The 24861-nt window shown below is 38.9% G+C and overlaps 1 protein-coding gene across 5 annotated transcripts; it reads left to right on the top strand.

Annotated features, from left to right (window-relative positions):
- Positions 1 to 206: 206 nt before the first annotated feature.
- LOC103381623 (KAT8 regulatory NSL complex subunit 1) lies at positions 207 to 24692 on the top strand. Of its 5 annotated transcripts, XM_025057456.1 has the most exons (17): positions 208 to 247; positions 806 to 880; positions 7810 to 7989; positions 8085 to 9277; positions 16779 to 16920; positions 17045 to 17128; positions 18323 to 18432; positions 18877 to 19018; positions 19949 to 20114; positions 20655 to 20810; positions 21269 to 21478; positions 21703 to 21857; positions 22783 to 22907; positions 23105 to 23162; positions 23758 to 23870; positions 23958 to 24210; positions 24415 to 24692. In XM_025057456.1, exons 2-17 carry the CDS (start codon positions 833 to 835, stop codon positions 24610 to 24612), a joined length of 3333 nt encoding a protein of 1110 aa, XP_024913224.1. In that variant the 5' UTR covers positions 208 to 247; positions 806 to 832; the 3' UTR covers positions 24613 to 24692. The 5 variants fall into 5 exon arrangements, with proteins under 5 accessions (XP_024913226.1, XP_024913224.1, XP_008312297.1 ...); XM_025057458.1 differs by lacking the exon at positions 17045 to 17128 and having other exon boundaries at positions 207 to 247; XM_008314075.2 differs by having other exon boundaries at positions 209 to 247; positions 7810 to 9277.
- The last annotated feature ends 169 nt before the right edge of the window (positions 24693 to 24861 follow it).

The following is a 24861-nucleotide window of genomic DNA, read 5'->3' as shown; positions in this document are numbered from 1 at the left end:
TTGCAACAGTCATATACGAATTCAAGGGATGGTTAAATGCACAATTAGGCACCATTACAAGAAAATATTATTTTTTGAATATGAAGTTTCGTGCTAAGAACTTTCAGACACATTTCCGCTGTACGGGTATTTGCTATAATTGGCATGTGTTTCAGCCAATTAGAAGCCCAGAATAGAAGAACGGACCAATAGCAGGACTGAGGCGGGTTGTTATCAAGTCGTAAACGGTTAGTAACAGGACAAGCAGGTAAGTAAGATTTTATCGTCTTATTGTTATCTAAATTAACTGACGTCCAGCTTGTCAAGAGAAAAACGGTCAATATGCTGAACTCTTCTTCACTGGATTTTAGTTAGGTCGATTTTTTAATACATTGAATTGCTTTACGTGCAGAAGACGGCAGTCATTGAGAACTCTCCATGGAGCACAGAAGCTAACCAGCGTTAGCTTCAGCCTGTTAGCAGCGTTACGTTAGCTACACAAGTAGCGTCGGCACAAAGTTACTTTATAATCAGTCTGTAAAAGTCAATGGCAGTGCATACTTTACATCACTCTCGTCAGAGTGGACAATCCACAATTTTACTATTACTATACCAGCATTTGAATTGGCATTAATTAACATGTAGAACTTTTAAATCATAAATCAATGTATTGTGAAAACATTAGCCAGTTGTAGATAACGGCCAGCTGGACGTAAAAAAAAAAATCATTCAGACTCACAAATACGTCTGCAGAGCTTAGTTCAGTGCTGAAGTGCGGGAAGTTGTTGATAACATTATTTAAAAAAATGTTTTTCTGTATTTTTAGGTGTGTCTTACAATTTCCACTGGAACTATGGCCCTGTGGATTACTGAATGGAGTAATGTAACAATGGAGTTGAAGGTATTCCCTTAATAGAAACAATTATATTGTAGCCGCAACTAATAATTATTTCATATTGGGTATTTGAAATAATATTTTTCCATCAAGAATTTAATTATTTTTTATATGTAAATGTTGGAAAATGGGGAATATGTTAAAGCAGAATTTCAGTTGCAAAATTTGCTTTGTAATGATAAAACAAACGAATTATGTTAACTGTAAAAAGAAAAAGAGAAACAAAAATAAATTAAAATGTAATCCCTGAAATCACAGAAATTTTCAGTCAAGTTTTTGGTGCTGTTACAGATTTTTTTAAAACCAGAATATAACCAAAAACGGTTTTGTAGAACTTTGTTTTAATAGAAACTTTCTCTTTACAATCTGCTTCAAAACCCCTTGAGCCAACTTTAAATAAATGTACAAATTGTATATATTTTCCTAAGCCAACAGTAACTAACTACAGTAAACATATACATTAAAGTAAAAAGAAATTTAAAAATTAAGGTAAATAACACATACTGTATATGTAAATTAGTATGATTTGGTATAAACAAGAGGCTCTTTTAAATACTTTTTACATGGATTACAATGCTAAGGTGTGTCTGACACTTTTATCTTGCTATGTTACCATACTCCTGTGCCTTTTTGACTGATTCTACATTATTGTGCTTCTGACTGAGCCTGACACATCAGCATTGACCACTATATTACATTTTTGGGTCAGGATAATGGCTAATGATGTTGAAAATTAACCTGTGATCCTTTCTGATCTTTAGAAAATTAAGGCCTCGTAGAAAAAGTTAGAAAATGGTTGTGCAGTATCTCAGCAGGTGTAGGAATTGTTTTAAAACCCCTCAAGGAACAGCTGCAGGCTGTGGTTAGGGTGCAAGAAAGTTTTGCCTTGTTACCACTCTGCCTTGGGGCGGAATAAACAGTAGTTCGAATGATGTTTGTGGTCAGCTGCAGTACAGATGGGGAACATCACTGTACTTTGAAAACTTTAACATATGGTGACTGTTAGTTGTTTTACTTTCTGCCTTTTAGACTTTTTTTCAGGAAAATATTTAGTTTGATTTTGTGCTTTGACACACAGCTCTTGAATTTACACATGTACACACATCCCCGACTGATTGATTTCTTATTTACTATGCATATCCGCTCTCACACTGTTATAACGCTCCAACTGTCATCAGAAAATAAGTGGTGGAAAATAAGTGTTTTGCATATATTTGCGTTACTTAGCAGTTAAACATAAACTTAATTTACGTGATGTGGGTGGGCTGTGTTAATTTGTCATGTAACTCATTTTATTTCACATAAATATACATTTTACACTATATGTGATGTTATTTTATAAGACAGCTTTGTAAAAGAAAGACTAAACAGCTGAATTTAAATGTTTAAATAAGTACCCTTATATCCACCATCAGAGGATAGTTTTAATTAAAGAAATAAATAAGAATTCATTGCAAAAAAAGCTTCAAAATATGTATAACTTAGGAGACGCACTTCATGAAATATAATTATTGTTGTAGTAGTTTGAGATCAATCAATAAACAGTACTGTTTTGTATTTACGTGTGGACGCATGTGACGTCATGTATGAACTAGCTCCCTCTAGTGGCCATTGGCTTAGACTGTAAAACATTTGCGGTTTTAAAAACAATGTACTTCAGTGCAACTGAACCAGTTAGGTCTCTTAAACTACTGAACTACTGTTGTTGTTAGGTATTAATAGAATGCACAGTGAGTCACTCTGACTAGGCATTATTACGTGGTTTCAAGTTATTTAGATCTGGGTATAAGGTCTTAGTAACCACAGTGTACAGGCAGCACGTTATTCAGGTCACACCATTATGACATTATGACAAGATATCAAGCTACTTATATCAATCGCAGGCACTGCTGTTTGATCTGAGTATATTTTAACCTTGCAATTTGTGTAGATAAAAAAAAAGAATGCCAGACCTTCTCCTGTTTATTTATTTATAAATATTTACAAGATCCTTGGTTTTACTGAGTGAACGATCACTATTTTTTTGGCATTTTATAAATGTCAGACATTGGTATTTTAAAAAGAGGTTTTGGTCATAGCCTTGCAGTCCTGCCTAGCCCATAGTTGTTGTGCTTGGGAACATGACAAACCAATGAAGCAAAAAGTTTGCATTAATATAAACAGTTAAGGTCACAAAACATTTCTTCCATAGTCCATCTTAGTTCTGTTATTTCAATTGACTTTACAAAGTTATCTTTTCTGAATTTTGTGCTCGTACTGTATTACATTTTAAGGAACCTTTAATGAATACTTGTTCACAAAACTAGAATGTGTTAGAACTCAGAAAGAGAAGAAAGAAAGAAAATGTATTGTTTTATTTGTTGTTGACAAACTAAAATAATCTTTTTTTTAAGAGGTTCAGGAGAGTCTGCCCAGAGCATGATCCCTGAACACACACTAAGCTTATCCATAATTAATAGTCTTTTGATATGGACCATGAACTTAAGTCCACTCCAGCTATTTTTTCTTCACTAAATTGAGCTTTGTGCAGTCTAGTCAGTCACACTGATTTTGCCTCCTGGAGATAGTTACTCAGTTTCAAAAGTGTGGTTCAGGTCATTGTCATGTTGTAAGACAAACCCACGACCAAGATACATATTGCACCATGTTTTTTTTTGTTTTTCTAGGTTATATGCTTCCCTTCTTTTTTTGTTAACTTGTGCAACATCTCTTAACAGAGGAATTATATTTTTGTTTTGTCTGACTGAATTTAGGGGTCTTCCTCCATAAGACATTCTTTTATTCTTGCTTGTTGAGGTTTTCAAAGCAGATACATAGTTTTTTCTTGACCCTAAATCCTGCAGTGCATTCCTTTGGCTTTGTTGACTATTTTATTAAGTATTCTAGGGCCTTAAAGCACATCTCTGTTTGTTTGACTAATCAGCCAGTTTGTCCTGTACCTTGTTTATCTCTTTACTTGAACTTCTTGGTACTGAATACAGTTCATGACACGTTTTTTGAGACAACTTTGTATAGCCTCCCCTACTTTGTGACCAACAACAACTTACGTCCCCAGGTCTAAGACTATTTTTTTTCCAGAAATATATTTTTGCGTATGCTATGTAAAATGATGTAGGCTTCCTAAATATTTTTGTTCATAAATGAAGTACTAAAACTCTTCATCTGATATAGAAATCACAAAGTAAGTACTTTACAATAATGTCTCAAGGCATGTGTAGTAAAAAATTATTAGTCTGACTGGTAGTCAAAACTCTTTGATCCATTATCTTTTTGACACGTGAAATTATTGTGACAAATACCTTGTTCTCTTGTTATTTTGTGTACACAAGTGACACCTTTTTACATAAAGGTGATCATAAACCTGATCCTACAGTTGAACAGGACTGGTTTAACAAATAGCCGTTTTTCGTGATGCCATAATAACCCACCAGCAATTTTGATCTCAGTGTTTTTAAACTGAGGTAATACTTTCTATTCCATAAGCGTAAGAAGTAAATATCCAAATAAATAGTTACATCGGCAACTGGACAAAGTTGTTTTTTTTTAAGTTGCTTTCGATGTATGGATTAAATGACTTGGATGACTCATATGGACATTTAAAATACAAAACTAGTTTTACTTAAATGACGTTTTATCCGTTTTGAAGTGTAAATAATTATAATGTGACGTGTAGAACTTTTTTTTTAATTAACAGCTGCAGTGACTGCGGTTTAACTACCTTTAACTTTTTTTTTTACAATAGCTTCTGTCTAACTTGACATTGTGCTGTGTTTTGGAAAGACAATGCCCTCCTGTGGTATCTCCTTTTGAGCTTTTCTGCCGTTTCTTATCTGCCCTTTACTCTAGTGGTGAGTATGAGAAATGTCTCCCGCCTACCAGCAAGCAACACACGCACACACTAGCACGCGTGCGCGCACACACTGCTCTTCTATGTTTGTCAGACTCAAAGCCGAGGGAGCGGAGATAGCCGCCATTTTCTAAGCGTCTCTCCCTAAAACGAGAGAAAAAGCTCCGCGGTAAAACTGCCATCTGGACTACATTTCGCGTAACGAGAACCTGGATTTTTGCTCATGGACTATCGTAAATCCGCCTACGTTTGAAGTATTCGGGGAAGAAAGGACCGTTTCGCGGCCTGGGTTTATATTCGCTGTGGCGGCGAGGCGAGCTAGTGCCGCCGAAGAAGGTGTAGATCGTTGATTCGCCCATTGCCTGAATCCGGAACGAACCCGAGGAGAGGCTCTGCGAAGCGGAGCATTTTTTTTTACACACAGTCCAGCTGCCTTTTTCATGGATTAGTTCATGGCCGAGTGATAAAGTCAATTGGCGTTTTTTTTGTGTGTGTGCTAGCACTCTTGTGTTTTTTACGTAAACTGCAGGGGATTGTTGCCGAAATTCCCTCGGATAGTGCAACCTCGTCACGTGGTAGGTTCCTCCTTTTTCTTTGTTAGCGAGCTAGCTCGACTGGCAAAGGTATACTCCCAACTTATAACGTTTTACACACATCTACATATACAATACACTTTATTTCAGTAACCAGGATCCGTGTGCTCAACTACGGCAAAGCACGGGCGCCATATATTTTCCGACAACCTCCTCTGTTTATTTCCGTAGTCTCATTGCAATGCACACCGTGTCTCTGCTCTGCATTACGTCTCACAAGCACTGTTGGAAATAAGTTGTGTTCAGATTAATGAGCGATTTTTCAATGTTCTGGTGTATTTAATGTTAGAACATGGACCGAATGATGTTCCGGATCTATTTCTAAAGTGAATGTCAACGTTATCGTGGCTTTGGTCGCGAAAGACCGTTTTAATGTCTGGGCGTTATTGGCTTAAAACTGTGAGGTGATCTGCGTTACGTAGACAGTGACTAACATGTTTACTTGGTCAGCGAGGTTTACGTAAAGCCAAAAAGGCAACCTTTGCAGGATAAATGGACATTAAAGCAGCAATATTGGAAGGAAAGCTACAAATAAAATGAGACAATGTGAGGCGGATGGCATATAGTGATCCACTGCAGTTGCACTATAGTGGGAGTCGCACGCTATCTGTCGAGCAGGTTGTGTTTCTTGCATCAGCAGCTTTATACGGCTAACGTTCACTGGAAGCGAAGCGCATTTATTTGGTGGTGTGATGGTGGTGACAGGGTTTAACGACGTTTGTCTTTCCGTTCCCGTGAGTTCTCGTCGTGATCGCTGCAACACGGCTCAGTGACAATAAACAGCGACCTGTCCTCTGTATCTTAAAAGAGGTTTTGTGATCTAATGCCATTTACACTTGCACTAACAAACGCACGGATGAGGTAGTCTGACATTGACTGCTTTGCTATGCTTTCCTTCCCAGCAGTGTTTTTTTTTAAATAACTATAAAGGTAGACATTTTGGCGATTATGTTTCGTCTAGAAAATATGTGATGTACTTTTGTCGCATATATACTGCTGGTTCATAAATAAAGTGATACCGTGATGCATGTATGTTAACCAACGTAATCTATATTTCCTGTTATATAAAATGAACATGATCTGTGTTTAAAGCGGGATGGGCGTTTTTATAGGTAGATGAATCGCATTGCATAATCTCCTTTGGAAATACCAACATGGCGTAGTGCGCGCTGACTAGAAACTGCGGTGAAATACTGAGCCCCCATTCATCTGACCCTGCAGACGATAGGATCAGATGCAACTCCCTTTCATCTTCCCTGTTATTTGAGGGGAGAATCTTTTTTCTACTTTGTTTGATGTTTGTGTTGGCAGTCAGAAGAATAAGGCTGTTTAGCCAAAAAAAAAACAAACAAACAATACTCTTCAAACAATTTCTGTTTAATACATTTGGTGCTAATGGAAAATATTCTTTAAAAATATTGAATTTGCATTGGGTTTAGCTTTAATAGACATAGGAACCAAGTCAGGGTGGCATCATGTGCTTTGGACTAATGCTAAGGCCTAAATCCACCTACTTACTCTCCTTGAATGGAGCCCTACTGCACACAGATACACCAGGGCATATATAGGGCAATGGGGTTGGGGTGATTTGCATGACCTCTTCCTGTTTCAGATTCATTTAAGAACGCAATATCAAATGTGTTTTTTAGGGAGTTGGATTTATAAAAAAAAAAGCATACTAACTACATATGTCGTGGGATTCTTTATCTTGGGAATATGTTAAAACAGATGTTTTAAACTTTAATTAAACATTGTATTCTCAAGGTCACTGCTTATCATTATCAATATTTTTTACAGTTTGAAACTCAAATGTGCCCCTGGTGACATAGTAGCTCCATAATTTGTGTGAAAGATCCATGTATGAGTGTATGATGTTTCTTTAGTTCACCTGGAGTGTTTTTTCTTGTTCTATGTTTTATGTGGGGTGTATATATATGTATGTATATATATATATATATATATATATGTATATATATGTATATATATGTGTATATATATGTATGTATATATATATATATATATATATATATATATATATATATATAAATTGTCAGAAATTCAATTTGGTGCTAGAGAGAACTGGTACTTTGTTTGTATGGTGGTTAGTAATTTTCCATTCACTGCTAAGGCTTACAGAACCTGTAGTGCAAGTTCATCTTTTGCAGTCCTATGTTGTGAGGAACATAGAACTAACTTAACTGTAATGATCTAAACCTAATGACAAATACTGAGAAATAAACATTGTTTGATTTCTGCTAAAACTTACTATTGGTAGTAGTAGTAAGTTGCTGCTGGTTCAAGGAATTTATTTGCAAAAGACCTGTATGTTTATGTCTGGGTTCGTAAATATTCTTAAGCAATGGAAAATCTCCACCCCTGCTTCCTAATTTGACCATGCAAGAGGAATTTATCATTGATTGCCTGAGTTTATTATAACCATATATTTTATTTTTGTCTCCATGTGTCTTTATTTATCCATTTATTTTCTTGTTCAGGCTGTCCTCAGGTGGGGCAGTAAGCGGGTTGTGTGGAGCAGGCCGCGGTGCCCGTCCCTCTGCACTGCATGGCTGCGATGGCGCCCGCTCTCACCGACGCCCCAGCCGAAGCTCACCACATCCGCTTCAAACTGGCTGCACCATCTTCAAGTCTCTCACCGGCAAGTGCAGAGAACAACGGTAACGCCAGCAACATTCTCATCCACAGCAGTGGCCCCGCTAAGTGCAAGGTCGCATCCGAAGAGTGCCCTCTTGATTTTTGTGTCGGCAACCAGGAAGAGCAGGAGCAGCAGCCCCAAACTGATTCTGTGTCTCAGGCCTCCGCCCTGGGCAAACTCCAGCCACTGGTGGCGTCTTACCTGTGCTCTGATGTGACACCGGTTTCCTCGCCTAAGGAGTCAATCAAGCTACAAGGAGTCCTTATCAAACAGTCTGTGTTGAAAAGCCACAGGATACTGCCTACTTCCCTGCTTAACGGCGGAGGAGACTTCCTGTTAAGGAAAAGGCAGGCAATTGAAATCTCTGGCAGTCAGTTGAAAACCCTCATGAGTGGCAGCACTAACGGAGGTGGCCAGCCCATGGCACCGGTCAATGGACTGGCAAAAAAGCTGGCCACTATGTCGGGGGCTGGGTGTGCAGTGGCAGTTAATGGTGACAAACCCCCTGCCACCACAGACTCTCAGTCGCAAAGCCTGTCCTTAGGCCCTGAGACCTTGACAGCTGCCTTATCAGGGCATATCCCAGTGAAAGGAACACTTAAACAGAAGCATTCCTTGGGAGTTTCTCAAAATACAGATGGATTAAATGTTGAACCATCAGTGCTTCAGTCTATTGCACTTTCCCCATTTACCAACAACAACAACAACTCAAACCCCAGTGAACAGGTGAATTTAGAAGAGGCTAATTCGAACACGCCTATCAGTCAGTCACAGGGCACTGACAGGGACACACCAGGCAGCAGCCAGCAAGGATCCCTACTTTGCACACCTGCGCCCCTGCCATGTAGTTCTTCTTCAGACAGCCTTGATGCTCATATTAGAGAGCGCACACTTCTCAACAGCAGCCGTCAAGCTGAGATTGAAAGCCGGCTAAGACGCCTACGCAAACGTCTTCAGGTGGTACAGGCCAAACAGGTGGAGCGGCACATTCAGCAACAGTTGGGTGGCTTCCTGGATTCAGCTCTCAGCCGACTTTTGACCAGTAACCGCAAGTCAGAGACAACGACCACAACAGCTACGTGGAGGACTGGGCGTCACTCTTCGAACAACAGAGATGGTCTCAGTCGCTTTCTAAAAACTGGCTCTATGCCCTTAGAATTGGAAAGGCTGTATCTGAGTGGATCAGCTAACCTCCATTCAGCTGAAGTCGCCTTTGACTCAGATGTGACAGAAAGTAGCTCTGGAGGGGACTCTGACCTGGAAGAGGAGGAGGTGACAAGGGTGGACATCGCACAGCGTCATGTCAAAATGTAAGTAGTGTTGTGAAGAGGTATCATGCAAAGCTTTTCCAACTTTGTGTATGTTTTACATTTATTTTTTGCAAGAATATTCCATAATTAAAGCTGGATTCTGCTTTCCTGAATAAGTAGACCTCTTGCATGATGTTCAACACTTTGGGGCAGTGGTTGCTTAGTGGTTAAGGGAGTGGACTTGGGTCCAGAAGGCCTCAGATTTGAGTCCACCAGCTGCCAAGTTACCACTGAGGTGCTCTGAGCATGGCTCCATCCTCACACACTGCTCCCCAGGCACTTAAAGCTGCCCACTGTTCACTTTGGTGATGGGTTAAAAGCAGAGGTCACATTTGATTGTGTGCAGTGGCGTGCTGTGTCACAATGACAAGTAGTTCACTTTCCTTCCTTCCAGTTACACATTCCTTATACTAGAATAAGATGCATCACTTTCACATTTTTGTGTTGCTTGAGTTGTTTACAGCCGTGTTGTGAAATTCCCTGTATTTCTAGACCCTGCAATATGCTGCTCTGGCCAAGCAGGTGGTAATGACAATTTTAACTGCCTGATCTGCCACAGTAGTGGTTTTGTCAACTCTGAGGGGTGGGGTGATAGAGATACTATCCACACATAGAGCCTGTACAGTGGAGTGGGTGGTATCATCCTGTAGAGAACAATCCAGATGGATGAACTGAAAGTGAAAAGCTCTTTTGCCTAACAGTTTCTTCCGGAGAGAACCGTAGTTGGATCTGAACATTATGTTTACCTGCATACAACTTAGAGCCTACAGAGCTATTGAATGTTTTGATTTAAACTGAAACCAAGGGGAAACAGATAGTTGGGCTAAAGTTGATGGTGGTTTTGCAGGAGATGTGGGTTTTATGTTTTACATACTCCCTGCTGTAATGTCAGGTTTACCACAGCAGGAGTCTGTAAATGTATACCATGGGAAGTTCACATCAGCGTGCACATTTTTGTGTCATTAGAGTTTGAAAGGAGGCAAAAGATACAGCAGCAGTGTCAGCAGCGTTAATGGAATTACTGAGCCGTGTGGGATTTGGTAGATTATTAACAAAGTGGCTGAGACTTTGATTTTTATTGTCCTCTGCTGTGTTGACTTTAGACCTTTGACCTAAATAACTTCATAACAGAACAGGCAGTGGGTGTATTGCTTAGTTCAAAAGTTAAATTTTAGGGTAAAGAGGTGATGGGCCTTGACATTTGAAGGTAAATGGACAAGTAATCGTAAGGCTTTGTATTGACAACAATGACATAATTGAAGATATTGGTTTTTTAGTGTAATTTGTGACAGTAGAAGTAATGGTAGTCTATGTTGTAAAATAAAAAAAAGAAGTAATGGTAGTCTATGTTGTAAAAGAGGAAGGTGAAGGCAAAAAATAATATTGTATCTAAAAGAAAAAGCAATCTGAGGCCCTCACAAAAGTGTTATAATTTCCTTTTTTTAAATTCTGTCTTGTGCCTTTACACAGACAGACAGACAAACATGAAGTCACCAACAGTCTGTTAAAGTCACATGGTCTGCCCAAATTCCCATCTGTGTTTATATTTTAGTGGTTTTAGATCTAATACTCTCTAAAACAAGTTATATTGTCTCCATTTGCACTTAATGCAAAAATGACAGCCTTCTGAAAACCCAGCATGCAACAGTAGATAGTGTTGCACTGTCACCAAGCAATGAGCAGCTGAAACAGAAGTCTGGGAACAAACACACCAGTGCCTGTGAAAAACAGTTATTAGCAAACCGCTCTACTACAAACTGTTGAGAACTTATACTAAATAGAATAAATTAGAGTGGATTATAAGACAGGTGAAAGTCTGGGATTTTTTTACTGGAATAATTATTTTATTGAAGAATTACGACATGTTTATTTTAATGTAAGTTAAAGAAAATATAAACAAATTTGAATGTTGTGTGTTATACATTCTGGTGTGTTATCTTGTAGGAGTGGTGGCTGGTAGTCAGGTTGTCAAATCAGCCGTATGGTTAATTAGTCTAAAGTACTTTGACTGTCATTAATTGAAATATTGTGTTTTAAATAAAGGGCATGGTGGGGTCATGTGTTCATAGGACTGAAAACATTAACTTTAATCAATTAAAATAATGATTTTAAAATTAGTTATATAAGTATGTTTTATATTGTACACATACACTAGTTTACAAAGCAAACTATAATTTATTGGACAGAAAACATTTGGCTCTTTTCAAATTTTAGATACATAATTTTATAATTTATAGAATTTGGTTAACAGGCAGTTTTACTTGTAATTATTTTAAAAAGTTTTTAAAAAATTAAAAAAGCTATTTAGGTCATCCGTAAAAATAAATAGATGCAATGCGTGTTTCACATAATCAGCATTTTTTTAAACATAGTAGAATTGCTGGCAATTTAATTAAAATTGGTCATGTTCCAAGTCAATGCTTTTGGTTGCTTGAGGCAGCCAACTACTGCCAACTAATTTTAATTTTTTCTACTGTTTGTTTAATTATATTTGTGAAAAGTCATGTGACTTTGGCATGTGTGATTTTTTAGCATCATTTGTCCACTTGAGTTAATGCAAAAGTAACCTGAGTTTCCAATTGCCTTATATTATGTATTTTGTTTCTTCAGCCCACAATCCACTGCCTAATTAAAACAGCAAAGCCAGATTCCAAGAATAATCCTTCAGATTCTTCATACCAAGGAGCAGTTTCTTTTTTTGTTCATCAAACCTAACCTAAACATCCTGCTTTATCATAAGAAATTTCCATTGGCTCAACTATAAAAGCACTGTACTTTGGAGTATTACAGCTCTCTATATACATTCATAGTTAAGTTATGTTTTACACAATGTTTCCCTGGTCTCCTTCACACAATTCTAGTAACTTAGTTATTTTTTAACAATTAAAAATATCAGACTTAGAAACCCACATTACTTTTCTGTCTACAAAGAGTCTTGAAACCATGCATTTAAAGTGGTACTCTGCCTAATCATCTTAGATAATTATAAAACGGTCCTGTCTGTGTATCAGTAAAACATTTAAAAAAAATTAGTTGAAGAATATGACAAAATGACATGTCACATGAGGAGAGAAAAAATTAAGGTAATTTGAAACTGTAATGACACATTGACAGCAGTGCTATTGTCTCAGCTAACAATTAAATCCTTACATCACAGTGTCGGTCAACCCTACAGACAAAGTGATGTCTTCTTCAGAGAGCGGCACCTCAATTATTTACCATCAGCTGACTTGACAGCTGTGTGAAAATAACATTTAGTCTGCTTGTTTGACTGCAGTGCGTTGCTTACAACCTATCCTGTCATCTCTGTCGACGTGGTTTCCCGTATCTCAGAGGATCTAAGACCCTGCAACATCTGTTGGCGTGCTTATGCTACAGAGCCTTTCTGCTTCAGTCTGTGTCCCTCTTTTAATGTGAATCTTTTTAATGGGCTCAGTCAAGGTGTGTGCACTGCCGGAATAAGGATCTAAATCCTCTTTACAGTAGGCATAGTACACAATAACATTCATGGACTGTTGAATGTTCAGGCATGTTCCACGGCAGGCAGTTTGTTTCGAGAAAGGAGTGGGCACCATTTCTTGTTTCTGTGGCAACAATGGTGCTCATTGGGAAATCTCTATAATCTTACATAATGACCCATTGATAAAATGGCAAATATGTTTGAAATGTTTTGACAAGAATGTCAAACGGTCATTTGTTTGCAAGATGACATAGTTGCATATCGTAGATTACCTATAGCCTTTTAGTATTTATTAGTTGTTTAGTCTTGGTACATTAAGATGGTTAAAAGGCTTGCCTGCCTCCTGCTTGTGAATTAAGGCAACTGGGTTGACTGAGAGCACAGCATGCCTTTCATGCTTATGGCTCAGCATTACTCTGCAGCCTGAACATTTTTTTCTTTTTTTTCATAGCTGTGTGTGCAGTGGTGTGTATATGTGACGCCCTGTGTAGGTTTCTGTCCAGTTTAACACATCTGGATGTGTTTAGCTTGGTCCTAGTTCCTCTACAGAAACCCACAGGCATTACATAACCCCCCTCTTTTATGTAATGACTGCTGCAGCTCCCTGGCTGAATTTGCCCTCACTCGTTTTTCCTGCCCCACACCCTGTCGGCCTGTCTTTTTCCTAAACCCATCTTCCCAAACTGTTTTTGTGACGAGCTGTATTTGACCAGCTGTTCAGTGCAAATCTAGCCAACCAACCAAGCTGCAAGTAACAAACAAACAAATCAAAATGAAACCTTGAGGTATAAGATTTTAAGGGTGATGGTTTGTATATCACAGCAGAATCAAAGTGCTGTTTAATGGTGCACAAATGCACAAATCATATCTTATTGAAGAACATATTACCCTTTATAATACCATTGTTTAAATTAACTTACCAGTAAGAAATGTATGTGGGAATGATGTATTTTCTTCCTCTTTAACTTAAATAGATAGTTCACTAGAATTGAAAGAAATGGACTAAAGCACTGCCTTTCACTAATAGTGCTGGAGCATCTTTCCACAATGAGACTAATTTTTCACTTTTTTAAGATACTGTGACTCAAGTCAACAGGATATGTACTTGAAGTCTCTGTAACATTATGTCTTTAAACGTAAATTTACAAAAGTCGCATGAAAACTGTTCCTGGAACCCTGCCCCCCATCTTCTATTTTATTTCTTTTTGAAGTCCATAGGTCATTTGGCCCGGTACCAAATGACCTATGGACTGGTACTGGTCCACAGACCGGGGGTTGGGGACCCCTGATCTATACAGTCTTCCAGTTACAACCGGCCCTTCAAGGGGAACTGTATTGTTGGCGTGGCTCCGCTGAAAATGAGTTTGACACCCCTGCCATAGACAATCTCAGAGTTCTGGAAGTAGTATATATATTTTTTGTGCATGCAAGTATGAAAAAAAGAATTGAGCCTGAGCCTCTGTCTCAATAGTGGATCAAAAGCATTGACATGTTCTTTAGAGCTGCATTAAATTGCTATTACATATTGATATTTTGCTAGTCTTTTTGCTTTTGCTTTTTACTATAAATGCTTTGATAGCACATAAGTTGTGTGTTTACACATTACCAAACTTGAGACAGAGGAACTCGAATAATAATTATGGTATTGCAACGACACCAGATTCAGTTGCATTTGTATCTACCTTTAAAAAAAAATTGTGCACAATATATTTTTTCACCATGTTTAAGTTAGGAGTGAATAAAATCAGAAAATACATTGATCGCAGACACTTAATATTGCTACTACTATTCAGTTCTCGGACCAGTGTTTGTTTTGTTTTGTTTGTTTTGTTTTTTTGGGATTATCTTGATTTCATATCATGTCAGTATGGTATATAGTGCACATGCTATGTGCTGCATCCAGACAGGTACCACAATGGAGAATGTGCTGATGGCCAGAAAACAGCCACTGTAGTGATTGTTGATGGTGCTTTGTGTGTGGGAGCAGGGGCAGGAGAATATGTCCTGGTTAAAGGGGAATGGAGGTCTTGGTGTGGCGAGGGGGGAGTTCTGCCTGCTGCTCACTGACCCCTTCTTTTCTTCAGCTACTGTCACAATGAAGGCTGTTGGTCTTCATATGACCATAGAATTTGTATTTTTCTAAACATCTGCTTTTAGGCTTTCCTTTGTCCTTGTAATTCTTATCTGTATTCACAGGCCTCTTATTTGACCTCTATTTGTGTAATGTGTATTCATCTGACCTGTTGAAAAACTCTCTCGGTATCAGTCCTTTAAAACACGACCCAAGGATCCTCTGAATAATTCATCGCATTGCTGTAAATTCTTCATTCTTACATTCCTACTCTTTCATATTCAATTCCCAGTACTCTCTCTGAACTTCTTTACATGGTCTTTTTTAGAAGGCCAGAGCTAAGAGGTTAGTTCCTGTTTTGACAGTCTTTGCAATGAATTTGCTTTCTTTCATTTCTGTAGAGAATGTGAATCTCCTTAAGATCATTTTCTACTTAGCCCTAGTGGACACTTCACCTTGCCGTGCCTTTCTGGTAGATCAGTTGTCCACCCACTGCTTGGTGAAGCGTGGCCCTCTGGCTCAAGCCATTTGTGCAGTTGTTGATGGGACACATTTGAGCCACAAGTGTTGCTTTGAGACCAGTTTCCACAGAGACCGGGTGATGCAAATGACTTGCCCATGCATTGATCTGATGCACCAGTCATGGGCGTGTTCTGGAGTGTTGCAGTGTTTGTGAACATTGAAGATCTTCCTTTGTGGGAGCTTAAAAGAGTTAGGTCAGAACAACAAATGTTATTAGCCAGGAATTATGCAGTAGTGTCCTTGGTACTGTATTGCTAAGATGGCTAAATGGTGCATTCTGGGTACAGGAGAGAAATCATTGCATCTTTGATTGCACTGATTAGTACCTGATGTATGTGTAAAAGCAACAACAAGGCTCTACAATAACACAGAAATCCTGCTTGGATTATTGGTTGTGTCTGCTACACTGTTTCCTGACCCGGCCCCACCCCCTTCACCACCCCACGGCCTCCAGATTGCTTTTAAAACCCCCGTCTGTTCCTTTTCAGGCAGTTTAACCTTCTTACTCCTTGCTTTTCTCCTTCCTTTTCTTCCATACTCAACGTCAGTTTTTTTTACCTTCTCTTTCCTGGTAGTCCTTTAAAAATGAAACAGTTACAAGTGTAAAAGGAAAAAAACTGGGAGTGTGAGATCTATCTTTGTCTGCCATCTGAGTCACTATTTTCATTGTTCACGGTCACTGCAACCCGTATTTTGACAAATGGCACCCTCTGTGGTTGCTTTTCATCACTGCAAGAGCAGACATTTTCCTCTCATGTCTGCCTTTGAAATGCCCATTCTGTGTGTCATACTGGTAAAATGGAGTACTCCGATCAGAGCTGGTACTCATTTTTTGACATTGAGTAGGGCAATCAGATGAAAATCCTATTTTTAATATAGATACCTTATTAATGGTGGCCCATGCCTGATTTTATTGCTTGATTAGGAAGCTTTTACAGTGTGCCTGCTGTTACCAATGCTGGGAGCCTTGTGTAATGCTGATTCACTGACCTCTGCAGTCACACAGAGGAAATGTTCAAAAGGCTCACTGTATGTCATGATCAAGTCACCAGTGTGTGTTTCATAATAATATATTTAATGAGTTGATTCATGATAGAGCACGTATTCATTTTTTTCCTGCTTAATTTATTATTAGCAAATTTTGGTGCATTAAATGTTGATTGTTTCAAAATGTAAGTCAGTATGTCTTATTTAGAGGTTGAATGCTGCAAACAAAACTTTTGGGGTGAAGGGGGACATACAGTACTACTTTAAAAAAATATTCTAATGGTTTAAACAACGCCGTTCTTTGTTCTTTGTGTACCTAGTTTGGAATTACACAATTGAACAGTAGGAGCTGATTTTTTTAAAAGGTTGACTGTCCTGCTCTAAAATTCATATAGAATCCACTTATTTTTGTACCTTTTTATTCTTCACCAACTTATATTCACTTGATCTTTGACCTACAGATGGAAGAGAGCAGAGAGTCGCTACACGGTGGAGAGAGCTGCCATCATCAGCCACTGGAACTGGCTCCAGGCTCACATCTCAGACTTGGAGTACCGCATCAGACAGCAGACAGACATCTACAGACAAATTCGGGCCAGCAAGGTCGGTCATCAGAAAAAATGCTAGATTAAAATTAAGCTTTGTTGCGTCCCTGGTGTCAATTCTGCTTCTTTAATTTTTATGCTCTTTAAACTCTGGGATTTTACATTTGTTTCTTGATCTTTAGGGCTCTGTTGAGTTGGGTGGTGTTTCTCCCAGTACAGTGCCTACAGGTGGGACAGAAGTAAAAACAGAGGCTGTCGGTAGTCAGGTATGGATAGATTTCTTTATAGTTAATAATAATTATTACTGTATATTTCACATCAGTGGTTAAGGAAGCGGACTTGGGTCAGGAAGGTTGCAGGTTCGAATCCACCAGCTGCCAAGTTACTACTGATGTGCTCAGAGCAAGGCACCATCCCCACTCACTGCTCCACAGGCTCTTAAAGCTGCCCACTGTTCACTTTGGTTATGGGTTAAAAGCAGAGGTCACATTTTGTTGTGTGCAGTGGTGTGCTGTGTCACAATGACAAGTGGTTCACAAAAAAAAAATCAACCCATTCACAGTGCGCTTCAGTCTACTTACTTAACTGACCTCTATTTAATCCTTCATTATCTGAGGATTGTACTGGTGCTGCTTTACTGCCAGCATCACCACATACAACATACAGCAGAGCTCTGAAGAGACAGACAATTAAGAGGCAGACAATGTCTAAAGGGTCGGAACACTAAACTTAAAATTTAAAAAAAAAGTATACTATATTTGGTGAAAACTGCAGTGCACATTGAATGAAGATGCCAATTGATGTTTATTTTTTATATAAAATTGATTTATGTATTTGCATTCTGTTGATGTTTCTATGAAATATTGTTTACATTCTTTTGGTGTCATTTGCCTATGCAAAGTAAATGTTGATTTAAAAAAAACTATGGAAAAAGTAGGAGTTGATTATAGTCAAAAATAATCAATAGCTGCAGCTCTAAATATGAATATCCTACATGATGACTGACCATTTAAAAAACATTCAAATTGTTGGTCTGGTTACTGAGGGATTTATTTTCAAAACAGCGTACATTACACAATCAGCAGGGCTGCTGAATACTTGCATAGAGAAGCACACTAATGTAAGTTTCCAAAGGGAACTCTCAAGGGATTAATTAAGTTGTCTATCTTTCGTGTGAAGACAAGAAAACTTGTGTATGATTGACACCATGTGATTGTGCTCATGTGCTATGTAAATACTTGCTTAGGAAGTGACCAAGTGCAAAATCCAGTTTAATGCTCTGGGAGACGTTTGCACAAATCTAGCCTAAATAATTTAAGGCCCTGGCAGCTAGATGATTCAGTTTGCCTGCTGCGCAGTTGCCCTAAATGCCAGGGGCTTTCCAGGTGCTGCTGGTCCTTCTTTTACCAGTTAACAGAAGGTGTAGTCTCACGCACCCTTTGTCTTATCTATCCATGCAGGATGTGCCTTCAGAACGGCTGGAGCACACAGGCCCCGCCCATCTCACCAATACAGAGGGCGGTCCATGGAAGGGTCAAAACGGTCAACCAGTTAATGGCGTCCTCAGCAGGTATGGCAAATTACCTGATTCAAGGGGCTAATAATGATTATCTTTTTTGGTTTCTCAAGAGGAACCTTTCCTTCTGAGAATCTGGAGTGGAAGCGCTTAATGATAATGTTTTTGTGTGTTCTGAATTTGGTGGAGCCTGGATACATATCACTTACGCCTGCATACTTGGTTAATTATTGTATCAGCAAATAGCTTAACAAGAATATTTGGTCCTGTTCTTTAAGCATAATGATGTTACACTCCTGTAAAAAGAGAAAAAAAGTGTTGTTGTTTGTAACTATGCTTGGTGTGCCAGCTTTCTTTTACCTTGTCACCACTAATGTTAACACATAAACCAAAGAATCTGTCCTGTTGAATTAATATTGCTAATTCCATGCATTTATTTTAAAGTAAATTAAGATGTGTAACCAACCTGATTCGCAGTGTTTGTTGTTCAATCCACAGGATGGCAGAGACAGCAGACACCAAACACCAGCAGCCATCTTCTCACGACAGCACATGCGTGGCTGCACGAACGCGGCCGCTTGTCAGCTGCCGCCGCCGACGGCTCATTCAGCCCAACACTGTGCCCAACCTTAATGGCAAGGTAAGATTCTGTGCCCTGGTTAAATTCAAGCAAATCCCTATCAAGACCCTATTGTCAAAATACTAAACTTATTGCACTAAATGCACTTAAAGCTAAAAACACATTCATTACTTTTATTTTTTTTAATTATATTTTCTGTCACCAGGCTGCACTCTCAGATTCTATTGGTTTGTATCCTGTTAAATAACTAAACAAAACATAACTGACTTATTTATGGAAAAGTAGGGTAACTTCCCCAGAGTCAATTAACAAATTCACCCCTACTGACAACACACAAGCTATAGCTCAAGAAAAAATAGAAACAGGATATTGTTGTTGCTGCTGCTGCATTTTGCTCACAGCCATCTTTTTTTTTTAAGTACAGATATGTTTGAGTTTAAGTTAATTTTTCAGTCTGAAACCATCTTTGTTTGCTCTGAAACCATCTTTGTTTGCTCAAAAGAAGAAGAAAAAAAGATTCTGATAAAAGAAAAGGAAGTGAAACCTATTTATTTGTTCACACGTGCTTTGACAGATGAATTGTTGGGTGGAATTCTCAAGGTAATAGGAAAAACAAATGACCCAGAAAAAAACAGCATCAACTGCGATTAGAAAGTTGTTATTGAAAGTACAATTACTTTTTAGAAAGGTTAATACACTTCCTAAAACTCAAATGAAATAGAAACATGTAGTTTGGTTTATTAGTGAACCAGCTCTTTTACGGAGTTAGTACGTTGTATTTGGTAAATACAAACTTAAGAGTTTAATGTATTGATACATTTAAATACACACACATACAGATGTATGTAGCCAGGAAACAAATAAAAACTACACTGAAATTTAAAACTCCTGTATAGCCTAAATTAGGAGTGAGACTAAATTACAATTCAGTCAAAAGACTTCATAGGTAATTGGTCAAATTCTACAATGTATTTTCTCATGCATCCTCAGGTCCCAAGAAGCAGTTGTGTTCAGTGCCAGTGCAGGGTAAACCCCAGTTGTGTGATGTGTGGTGGCCGGCCCACCCCCAGAGAAGACCCTCAATATGAACTACCCACCCTGGAACGTCTGTCAAGACTGGATCTTGGCGTCCACCCCATCCTCTCCTTCCCTGATGGTCAGTGCTGCCTCTTTACTTCAAGGCTTTTCAATTTACTCAGTCATTTCCTACTTTACATCCAAAGGGGAAGACAGACAGGGTGTGGCCATGCAGACGATTCCTTTTAAGGAAGTCTACAAGAAATTCTCAGTCATTTACTCCATTGTTCTGTAATTCTGTACTGGCTTGTTGTTGATGGCACCAGTAATTTTCTTGGGGTTCCAGAATTTTCTCCTCTTTTGTATTTAAGTAGCAACAATGGCCAAAACATATTTGTATCTATTTTAGTTTTTCATGTTTTATCTAAATAGCCAGTGATTAAACACACAGGTTTTAAAATTTGTTTCAAATATTTAATCAACCACAAAATGAATGTGTCTTTCTGCATTTCAATATTGTCTTTTAAGCGCCTAGATTTGGTATACCATCACACTTTGGGGATGGGGGTGGAATGTTAAACTGCAGACTGCCAACAGGAACAACACTGCTTACACAGTATATTAGTACAAAGCATTTACATCTTTATAGTCACACTCACTTTGTTTGTCTCTGCCTCAGATGTTTGTGTCGGCCTACGGCTGCAACAAGTGATGAAGAGCCAGTGGCAGAGCAAGTCTCTGGAAAGGAGCAAACCACTGAAGAAACTTTCCCTCAAACACAAGCTTGCCACATCCAAAGAGAAGCACAAGTTCACCAACTCACTTATGGCAGTCAGTAAGTACAGCTGTGAATGAGCTCTGGATAAACAGTGTTATTGTCTAAAAGGTTCTCACCTAAACATTATTGGACAAAACAATAACTTTTTTTGTTGAAAATAACCCTGTCACCAAATTGTGAAATATCTGCTTATTATTGAATGTTAAGTATCAGTGATTTAAATAGTTTTTTTCAGGATGTTTGTTGTGCAATTGTTTTTCCCCCCCGTAACTGTTCAACATTGAAAGTCATGGGACAGACAGTTACAGGACTGTTTTCCTAAAGGTACCTCATGCTGAGGTCCTGCAGCTTTTCTTCCTTAAATTTGGCTCATTTTACTCTCTCTCGACTCTTTTTTTTTATTTTTAAACGCATATATATGTCTGGGTGTGTATATATATGTGTATGTATGTGTGTATATATATATTTTTTTTAAATACATGAAATATTGATTGTGGTTTCTCCTGTTTTTGCAGGGCTGGGGCATTATAAGAACAGGGTTGAGAAGCAGAGGGCAGTGGACAGCAGCATGGGCAGCAGCAGTGCTCTGCTGAACACCACCAGACTGGATGTTCAGTCCATGTGCAAGACTGAGCGTCTGCAGGCCCTCCCTGCATCTTTAGGCCCATATGAAAAGAACTATAGCCGCAAGAGATTGAGAGAGTCATCACTGGACAGAACTGACAGTGAGTCTTTATTTTCATCAAACCCTTGGTTATAGACTCAAAGGGGCAAAGCATTTATTGTCTTTTTAATGTGATGTTGGCAAGATTTAATACACAGACATGCTGCCATTTTGAAGGTTTCTTATACATCAGCCTCACTGTAAATATGTTGTATAAAAAAAATCAGATTGTGTCAAGGAAATGGAATGAGTCTTAGAAAATTCAATCTTTTTCCTGTCCTGCAGCCTTACCCAAGCTTTTCATGGATTCGCCCAGCACCTGCCTTTCCTTGACCAACATGCACTCATCCCTTCATAGCCCTCTCAGCCGGCAGTTGTCCACATCGTCAGAAAACTCTACACCACTGGGCCCCGGCAGTCAGAGTGTACCAAGCACTCCTGTAAGGATACACTAAATGACATCATTTGTTGACAGTGTTTGTTCAAATAAGTGTTGAATATTCTAACACAATAGTTAAAACTTTTCTTTACACCGCATACCACCTGTTTCTTCAAGTACCACCATTTTGAACCAACCTTAACATACAGTTGTACAGGCTAGAAAAATAACTAGATAATTCTAGATTACATCTAGAAAAATAACTAGATTAGCTATTAGCTGTACAATACAGTAGCACAACTGAGCTGACTCCCCAATCTTAACCACCACATCCCACTGCAAACCACTAGACACAGCCCAATTACCACCGGTGGTACGTGCATCATTTTAGAACCAACTTTCTAATGTGTTTTAAGCAGCAACAAGAGTCGCTCCCATCACAATGCTTTTACATCAGCTGTGAGAACACAAAGTCAAACATGATAAACTAGAAAGAGCAGATGAAGTATTTACAAACTATAATGTATCATTGTTTTGGTAATGGCATTTGACTTAAGGCTACTCTCAGTTCGCTATTTAGAATCTCAGCAATTGATTTGTGGGATTTTAAATGTTCTGTTGTGAAAATGTTTTTTGGTGGCATTCCAACATTGTTGCATAATTAGCTGCCAAATTTTTATTATAAAACCTAAAGAAACTGTAACCATCCAGGCAGAAATGTTTTGGGGTTATAACAAAGATTTTATGGAACTTAACTTTCATTCCTGGTCAATGCTGTGGCAAGACACAAGGTTTGAAGTTTCTAGTCAAATCCTGTGGTAGAAATGCACATCATTTCCCACTAATGCAAAGACTTTGTCAGGGAAGTGTTGATTCAACCTCTGGGCAAAAATGAAGTCATAGTTTTAGTTTTGCTTTAGATTTACAGTCTTTTAACTAATCACTTTAAGTAATCCTTACATTTGATCGTCCCTGCTGCCCTGCAGCTACAGCCCATTAAGAGGAGGCGAGGTGAAAGCTCCTTTGATATCAACAACATTGTCATCCCCATGTCTGTGGCAGCCACAACCAGAGTGGAGAAGCTACAATATAAGGAGATCCTCACACCCAGGTAAACACAGACTCCTCCCACTCTTTCAGTTCAGTGCAACAGGTAAAACCACCAGTGTGTTTGTTCACTGGCTGGTTGGGTAGAGACAGTTCAATAAAACCTTTGTAAATAACTATTTGGTTTTCTTTTGTTTTTTCTTTTAGTTGAAAATATTTGCTGTAATGGAAGTCATTCTGTACTTTTTTTTTTTTGTGTAGTTGGAGGGTAGTGGACGTCTTTTCTCAGCCCATCACCGAAGAGGAAGATGAACGAGAGGTGAGCTTTTAAAGCAATGTGGCAATGCATTGATTACAATAAACTCGTTTTTATTTCACATGTCTTGCCTTTTTTCATTTAGCAATGTTGATATCAAACACATGATACTTAGCTGCTTTAACCTCGGGGTCCTACAGTTTTAATTCAGAACATATTTTGAAGCAGTGATGGAACAGTGACGCCTGGTGGACTACATTTTAATATCAGACAATCTGAATTTATTTTCGGAATTAGGTAACAAACCCTCCTTTTAACAACAAATGTTTTAGTAAACACATTTTCAACAACATTTTGAAGCTTGACATTAGAGTATCAGCAGGTTGAGGAAACCATGTCATAAGTTTTTATAAGTATTTTCTAATTATCAGAAGTAGTGCTATCCTCCTGTGAGTTTATTTTTTAATAATAATTACATAAAAAATAATACTTAACAAATCCCTTGATAAAACCTTATCAGAAGAGCCAGAAAAATGTAAGAATTTATGGAAATGGTTGTGTTTATAAAAAGAGTGGCAAATATTTTCCATAAATTATTAGATGAATAGATATAAGAATGTCCTGCAATGAGGATGCTAATAGTATGTTTTGTCCGTAGGTGGAGGACCTGTCAGACGCAGCCTTCGTTCAGCTGCACCAACCCTATGAAGATCAGGAACGCACCCGCTGGACTTGGATGGCCTTTGCTCCTGCTAAGAGGAGGGGCAGCAGGTGAGTAGTACATATGTTGCCACACCTTTACATTCCAGTTTGCAGTTCTGGACAACATTAACTTATTTCTCACAACTTTGACCTCAGGTCCTACAAATCTGTAGATGGACGGACAACACCGTTGCTGTGCGGTACCAACCCACCCACTCCTCAGCCTGCATCCCCAGACCCTGGACACTGCCCATTGCTCCATGACTACAGCCATGTGCCGTCACCCATGAGTCCAGCGAGTCCTGACACGGCCTCCAATCCTCACACACCCTGCTCTAGGGACTCCCATCGGCTGCTGTCCAGTGAAGACACTCGGTGTTCAACACCTGACTTCTCCTTTGAAGAACGGGTATGTTCTAAATCAATAAAGTAAAAAGGAAGTCTACCTCAATTTGGTTTTAAACTTCTGGTTTTATTTTTTTCGTTTGGTTCTAATGGTTTGGGAATGTCTGGGGTTTTGTCTGCTCCAGCTCTGATTAATCAGTGATGTTGTACTTGCTGTGCTTTGCCTTGGCGGGGTCTTACACAATTTTTTTTCATGGACCTTTTTCAGACGGTACCACCCTGGGAACTACGCTCCTTCCCCTTGCCAGAGGACCCGGCCCCAGAACCTGAGACCGAATACCAGGTCAGGCCTAGAATGCGCAGCATCTCAGGTTGCCGAGCCTTTGGCCGCTTGGATTCAGACGACATGGATCAGCCTTGTGATGATGACGGTAGCCCAAAACTTAAGGCCTCCACCAACCGATAAATGACTGACAGGCTGAGGTTGCCCCACCCTGCCCAAAAAGACTTTTGCCCATTAACCCTGACCCCTACTCTACCCAAAAAGTCCTCACCTATCCATCCACAGCTCTTCTCTGGCATTAACAAGCAGAACCTCAAAGCAGAATATGATGATAAATGGGTTCCTGTTGTTTGATATTCAAACACCAGTCTAATACTTTCCACAGCTTTTAGTGAACATGATGGAGATAGAAGCTTGTCCTGCCACATGTTT

The sequence above is a fragment of the Cynoglossus semilaevis genome, chromosome 8, assembly GCF_000523025.1.
Source record: "Cynoglossus semilaevis isolate Cse_v1.0 chromosome 8, Cse_v1.0, whole genome shotgun sequence".
In the NCBI taxonomy this organism is placed as follows: domain Eukaryota; kingdom Metazoa; phylum Chordata; class Actinopteri; order Pleuronectiformes; family Cynoglossidae; genus Cynoglossus; species Cynoglossus semilaevis.
Note: the sequence above shows the minus strand (reverse complement) of the source record. Positions and strands in the feature narration are given on the sequence as shown.

What these genes read in the sequence shown, in the direction of transcription:
- LOC103381623 (XM_025057456.1), top strand. Translation starts at nt 833, where the DNA reads ATGGCCCTGTGGATTACTGAATGGAGTAATGTAACAATGGAGTTGAAG. An exon ending in GTTAATGGCGTCCTCAGCAG is followed by an intron (nt 18,433 to 18,876) that starts GTATGGCAAATT and finishes TTCAATCCACAG; the next exon opens with GATGGCAGAGACAGCAGACA. An exon ending in AGAGTGTACCAAGCACTCCT is followed by an intron (nt 21,858 to 22,782) that starts GTAAGGATACAC and finishes GCTGCCCTGCAG; the next exon opens with CTACAGCCCATTAAGAGGAG.